Here is a 7,500-nt window from a genome sequence, read left to right as displayed (position 1 = left end):
TTTTCCTCCCAAAACTGGGGGAAAAACCATATTTGGAAAAGATTCCTTATTTGGTCATAGTTTATTCCGAGTGCTTTTACACTGGAATTGGCAAGTCTGGGTAGTGTTTCCATATAATCGTCCCGATCGCCTCTGAACATTACGGAGCTTTAGCAACGACAACGCCGACGGCAACGAGAGCGTCACAAATTTGCATATTTAGTGAGCAAAAGCAATAGCTTTGCACGCTCTGAATGGCATCTTTTCATTTTTGTCTATTTTTTCGCCGTCGTCAGCAAAACAACAACGCGAAATGATCAAATTTGAGGTTTTAAAGCCTGGCCAAACGCTCGCAACATTTCATTGCAACATCTTGCAACATTGTTGCATGATGTTGCGGCATGTGTTGGACGGGCTGGCCAAACGCACGCAACATTTTCAACTTTCAACGCAACGTGTCAGTGTTTATGTGCCCCAGGCCCCTGGCGCGCAACAAGTGGACCTAGCGCGCATGCCCTAATGCAACAATGTTGCGTGAACCTGGCCAAACGAGTACAACATCATGCAACATTCAAAATGTTGCACGAAAAATTTGAGCATAATGTGAAAGGAAATTATAACGCCAAGTTTCTGGAGGCAATTGATTTCGCGTTTAAGAAATGCCTCTTTACCTTTGTGCCTAATGCGGAAAAACTGCAAGCTATTCATGCAGTCGTTACCGGTAATGATGGTTTTTTTAAACCTGCAACAGGATTTGGCAAGTCTTTTTGCTACATGGTTGTTCCTTTAATATGTTTGCGATTTTCTTCGATCCGAGTCCGATGTTAATTGTAAATAAGTCCTTCTTATCGTGAGTCCCAATCGTGGAAGATCACATGGATTACATAATATGGAATTTCGTGCCTGAAACCCAACTGAACAGCTGCATGATGTTGGCGCAGAAAAATGTCAAATTTTGATTTAATTTCTCTCCCGAGACTCATTGAAACTTACAAATATACTGTAGGTCATGGATGTGAATCGCTAAATGAAGACTAATAAATCTCTTGCTGGAACTTGTTTATTGTTCATTATTTATTGTTCATTATGCATTAATCAATTCCAGCGGTGCCCATCCCTATAAATGCACAGTGAAACATCGATTATTCGGGCGTTGTCAAGATTTTTTTCCGGTCAAAATTTGTTCGTGAATATTAATTAATAAGGATGAAAAGTGCTACTTAAAAGCGTGTGTCACCTTGCTTTTATTGTTGACTCCGAGCTGTTTTGTCGCTTAGTGAAATCCTATGCCATATTTAGTTGTTCAGCCTTTGCATCGATTTTTTGCGATCTTCTCTCAGTCGTTACATTTATTCGGCAATAATTTTCCAACATCACTGCGATCGGGGTTTTTTCTCCTCGTTTGGTCACGACGAGGCATAATTCAGATGTTCCCTTTCCTGACACTGCAAATCACCCAGTAATTTCCCTAAAATCGCCCTAGGCCAAAAATTGCAATACAGAGGAAAAAAATCAGCTCTAAGCAAATTAAAAACAAACATTTAGCTTTAAGTTTATATCCCTCCGATGCTTGACATGAATAACTGCGTGGCCACCAGTGTGGACCACAGATATCATGATATGTCAAACTGGATTGAGGTTACACACTCATATAAATTAAGCCGAGAGAAAATTAGGGGAAGGTTAATTAAAAAATGCCTTTTCTCTCTTTCTTCTAAGTTTGACCACTCTAGGGAATTTAATACCACTGATAATCGAATAGAGTAATCAGTCCTAGTAATAATCCGTGCTGCTCCATACTGTAACTTTTGTAATTTTTCAGCACGTGTTTTGGAGCACTCACTGTCTAGCACGAAACTGAAAAAATTCATGAGCTATTCGCAGCTCGGGAACGTCCCTTATAGACGGTCATAAAGGGGTAAAATAAGAGCTGGGATTGAACCGATTTTGCGGTGGGAAATGAGATTTTGTTTCCGGGAATGATAAATGAAGAATCCTTGGCGAGAAGGGGATTTGCATTATCAGAGGTTCGTAGGTGTTAGTTCTGCTCAAAATTCCTGACATCCTATATTTCATGCGGTCTTCTTGAGTTCCTGGCCACTGCCATGCATGTGAGAGTGAGGACCATCCTGATGCTAACAGAGTTGTTTTTTATCCTCAAAGCTCCCTACTTACAACATTAAGGAGTTTAAGAAACGACGACGCCTACGGCAACGACAACGCCAAAAAGCAGTAATGTTATTGGTTAAAAGAACCAAAATGATGGTGCTGCACGCGCGGCACGCATTTTTGAACAATTCCCTCCCGTATTCGTCAAAACTACTACGTGAAATGCCCAATTTTAAGGTTTTGACGACAACGTGGATAAACTACAGTGAATCTTTCAGTCTCACTCTTTACTTGAAATCCGTCCTTACCAATCCAGTTATAGGACACTTCGCTCATATTGAAGAATATAAACAAGATGGAATAATCATGAAGTACTTAGAATAGCTCAAACTTATATTTGGAAGTGATGTTTTCGTCACTGTAGCGGTCGTGGTTTCTTAAACTCCCTATTCCAACCTCTAATACGGCGGTAAACCCACTGCAACCACTGCGATCACTGGAAAAGAAGAGGCTCAGATGAGGTATTGGGCAAGGCGCCATGGTAAATTGTCAGGCATAGGAACCGAAGCGTCCTTGAATGTACCCTAACGATTTGCACGACCTTAGGCCTGGGAGAGTGCGGACCAAACGAGAGCCGGGAGCGTGAGGATCGAGGGGGGGAAGGGTCCGGGAACATGTTTCCTTTAGAAATTTTGAAAATAAGTTTCTCTGACACTGCATTTCGTGTGTTTTGAAGGCGGTATGATTTGAAAACAGGCAGGCAAAAGAGAAATTAAAACGTGGATATTACTTTTGAACTTCAAAATTGATTTTTTATGGCCCAGAGACTACTTAGTATACGTGTGTATTTTACAGTGTCACTATTTAAAATGAAGAAAAACAGAAATAAAATTGAAAAACGTTTTTATTCACTAGGTATGCTGTAGCAATGCAAAGTGCTGATCATCATGATCTTTCAGGTAGCGTGCCAAGCTCAAGCCTCTTGGGTACTTCCTCGCAAACAAATAAATGTCTTCCAGATCAATGTCTGTAATAAGATAGTGCGTGTACATCTATTGACTAAATTGTCAAAAACTCCGTGGCCGGCCGCTAATCAAACATGGAATATAGTCACATACGTTTTGCTTATTTACTTCAAACAGTGTAGTCCCTCTTTAAAAATCGCTTAAAAATCGTTGGTCAACAAAAAAGTGGACCTCTGCAGCCTGTCGGAGATGTTGGGGGAGGGGGGGGGGGGGGGCACCAGTCACTCGCTAGTGGGATTGGGATTTTATCGACATTTGGACCTTCCTCCTCCCCATTCATGACCCTCCTCATACTCCAAAACGTCTAGCACCGTCAATAAATAAAGCAAAAACAAAACTGTTTTACAAATCAAGGGCTGTACATATTTGATGCAAATTTCTTTTGAATTGCATGTACTGTTCGTTTGATTTTCCGCGTGTTAATGTATAGTACCAAAATAACTTAAGGACAATAACTCTGGATGCAGATGTTGAATACGTAGTTCACAAATTCTCATAACGGAAATTGTAAATGTGATTCAACATTGCCCCAAATATTGTCAACTTGGCACTCTAGACATCTCTTGTGTTCCTACAAAAATCAGACTTCATTTTCGTACTGTAGCACCATTCTTAAATTGAAATCAAGCCATCCAACTGGCCGCACTAACTGGTTGAGGCATTCGAGTAAATTGGCTACGTCATTCGAAACAGAAGTGCCAACTCCACTTTTTCTTGTTTTTGACATAGCGTTTACTATCATTCTTTGGGCTTATATGACATTTCTATCACACAATACTCTGTCACAGTAACTTATGAAAAAAGTCATGAAATCCGTAACAAAAACAATAAACCCAAACATTGTGAGCCTTAAGCTCTAAATTAATTTTGTTTTACTACAATCGGTATCTTATTCGTATTGTCATACCTTGTTGTATTGAAACCAAATCTTCATTGGCTAGCTCAGGGATTAGTGGAGTAAACAACTTCAATGCTTCTCCTTTCCAAAATAGCGTTTACCATCAACCTTCAGGCTCATAAATTACATCTTGTCATTATCATTCTGTCAAAAAACCTTATTCCCTTGATTTAACCCAGCAAGATTTTTTACAAAGCCTACTGATTCAGCATTAAAAGAGCGTAACTAATAATGCTGCTGAAAATGCGATCCTCGATCTCAAGTAACCTTGACTTTCTGTTGTTTGGCAGTAAAAGAAAGTTTCCATTTAAAAAATTAGCCCTCAAATACTTGAACTTGGCGTAACGACAGTAGATTACTTCTTTCCTGCGTTTTTCGAGTTCACAGCATATTCCTTGCGGAGACCAAAGTCGTGCTGCCATGTAATAAAAGGAAATGAAATTAGTCTAGCAAAAGCATAATATACATATAGAAAGATAAAATAATTTCATTTTAAACTATTAAAATATATATACCAAATACCATTCCCCGTAATAGGGAAATTGCTGTGTGCTGTCAATAGCAGGAATCAACGAGTTATACGAGCAGCTATTATCAACCAAGCTGTACCACTCCAGGAAGACCAAGACTCGGGAGGACCTAGATGCCACGTGCAGAATGTGCGGGAAGCTCAAGAGTCCGTGGCTCATGTGCTTGCGGTTTGTAATGCACTTGCCCAGATAAAGTACCTTGCGAGGCACAATGCAGCACTTATGTTAATTTTCTTTGAGTTGCTTAAGGACTATCTTCTAATAGAAACGACCCCTCCTTGGTACTCCCAATACAGCCAAAACCAGTGTACGAGAATAACCAAGTTACAACTTACTAGGATGTCCCTGTATACGCGTACAATACAGAAGTAAGAGCTAACAGTAGATGCAAGGTTTGAAGACAAATAGTAATGATGATAATAATAATAATAATAATAATAATAATAATAATAATAATAATAATAATAATGATGATGCTGATGATGATGATGATGATGATGATGATGATAATAATAATAATAACAATAATAATAATAATAATAATAATAATAATAATAATAATAATAATAATAATTCATGGCGGCGAAGTAGGGAGGCCGTGTTTTTGGTATGTCTTCGTGTGACTTGACCAAATCGCTAACTTTCGAACTGCCAGCCAAGCCAAAAGCGCTGGAGCAACAGAACAGTATTTATAGAATACTTGCTACGTATCTTACGCTGTGATAAGTTTACGGAGGCGACTTACGGCGACCTTTTTTTTTTACTAATTTGGACTGTGTTGCCATCCAATATGTCGGACGACCATTTGAGCGAGCGAACAAGGGCTGCAAGGTGTACAACCCGCCTGAAATGGACGGCACAAATGAACAGTGATGTTTTAGAGTGCAAGGCTAAGGCTAAGGAGCTGACAGAGTTACAAGATCCTCCTAGATACGCGGATGGGAAGAAACGAGGCTACATGTCTGTCCTGAAGGAGCTTTGGGACGAGAGAGGTTATTTTCATCTTGGCCTCTCAGAATTACACCTTAGAAATCAGGCAGCATATCTGGAAAGAGTGATGGGAAATGTACAGGACACCATTCTTAGGAATGCTAAAGGAACGGAGAGTGAGACCGGACAGCCTGTAGAAGAGGGGACTTTATTATACGAAGTTCAGGAGCCATCAATAAATGAAAGCGAACAAGCCACCTCGGATTTGCATATGGCGAACGAAAACAACCATCTCGAGGGACCTCAATTTTTAGAGGAAACAAACCTTGACGCACGTGAAATCCTGGAAGGCGCGATACCGATTTTCGCTTCAGTTAACTCATTCAAATAACGGTGATTTTAGTAGCCGAGATATTGACACGAGAGTGAAACAAAGGCCAACGCAATCAGACATCAACACCATCAACACGGTCATCAATGAGCTCAGGAGGCGTGAAGAAAGACATACTTTAGACCCTATTCGCAATCCCTTTGGGTACTTATGGCTGGCTAATTGCATCCTATATTCTGTTGTGGTCGCTTTTTTGATACACAAAGGATGGAAGAAAGAACCCGGGACCACGGAACGGAGGAAAAGGAAAACACCTAGTGAAAGGATTAAGGAAGCGTTTGTAAAACAAGCTACCGAGATTAGGAAAAAAATCTCCATTGCAGTAGCGGAGCTGGATAGGATAAAGGGAAATAAAAAGATCACAAACAAGGGAAAAAAGAACAGATCAATGCTCGAGAAGGAGTGTGGAAAGTTGTCAGCGGCGAGCATTGTCACATACATCGAGAGAAAAAAGTCAGACCTCCGTAAAGCGAAAAGAGCGTTTATGCGAAAGAAAAAGCAGGAGGAGGCAAGAGATTTGAACACCCGTTTCCATGCTGACCCTGGTGGTGTCTTTGCACAATTTAGCAGAATGGTTGAGCAAGACGCCGACAACAACAAGCCCAATTATAAAACAACTAAGCAAACGAGTAAGGATGACGAAATGGTTTTTGAAAGTATTCAAGACGCCTGTAGTTACTGGAAACATCTTTGGGAGACGAGTGGCTCCACTGCGAATACTAAACCTGGGTGGTTAGTGGAAGTGAGAAGAGCGTTTGAAAAGCTAGTCCCAGTCCCTCGGCAAGACAGTTTCCAACTTAACCAGACGAAGTGTGCAGACGCGATCAAGAAAAAACGCAACTGGAGTGCCCCGGGCCCCGATAGAATTGCAAACTACTGGTGGAAAAGGGCTGTCACTTTACATGAAGGGACTGCAGCTAGCTTCAAGACCATCTTAACGGGCGAAGTCGGATATCCCAGCTGGTTCACAGGAGGGAGAACCAATTTGATCCCTAAGCCGGGCGAGCTCTCCAGTCAGAACCAGAGGCCTATAACCTGTTTGAACACGCAGTATAAGTGGTTTACCACCTGCTTATTGTCACCAATGGACGAACATCTGGAGACACACAACCTGTTAGAAGAAGAGCAAAGGGGAGCCAGGACCAAGTGCAGTGGGACCTTGGACAACTTAATGATTGACAGAATGGTTTGTCGAGATAGTCGAAATGGAAGCAGGAACCTAAGCATGGCTTGGATCGACGTGCGAAAGGCGTTCGATTCTGTAAGCCATGCTTGGTTGCAAGAAATGATGACGATGCACAAATTCCCCTTATGGATGTGCAGAACAGTGGCGAGTCTGTGTGAAAGCTGGAATACGAAGATCACGGCCAGAACAAAGGAGGGGTATGAAACCTCTGACGTCATAAGGTTCAACAAAGGCCTTCCACAGGGCGACGCTTTATGTCCGAGGTTGTTCACTTTATGTCTTAACCCAATATCTTGGAAGTTGAAAGCATCGGAAGGATACAAGCTGTCAAGACCACTGAGTGGCAAGATTACGCACTTGCTATACATAGATGATATGAAGATATATGCAGCGTCGAAGGATAAACTTGAGAGAGTAATGAAGACAGTTAAGGAAGCCATGGCAGATGTCGG

At 41.2% G+C, this 7,500-nt stretch overlaps 1 protein-coding gene across 1 annotated transcript in view; it reads right to left on the bottom strand.

The window, feature by feature from the left end:
- Positions 1–3,821: 3,821 nt before the first annotated feature.
- LOC138038973 (uncharacterized) overlaps positions 3,822–7,500 on the bottom strand; it is a 34,598-nt gene continuing 30,919 nt past the window's right edge. Inside the window, exon 8 of the mRNA XM_068885091.1 lies at positions 3,822–4,426. Coding sequence (XP_068741192.1) covers positions 4,393–4,426 — 34 coding nt within the window. The 3' untranslated portion in view covers positions 3,822–4,392. The remainder of the gene's footprint in view (positions 4,427–7,500) is intronic.

This window comes from Montipora capricornis, chromosome 2 (genome assembly GCF_036669925.1).
Source record: "Montipora capricornis isolate CH-2021 chromosome 2, ASM3666992v2, whole genome shotgun sequence".
NCBI classification, from domain to species: Eukaryota; Metazoa; Cnidaria; class Anthozoa; order Scleractinia; family Acroporidae; genus Montipora; species Montipora capricornis.
Note: the sequence above shows the minus strand (reverse complement) of the source record. Positions and strands in the feature narration are given on the sequence as shown.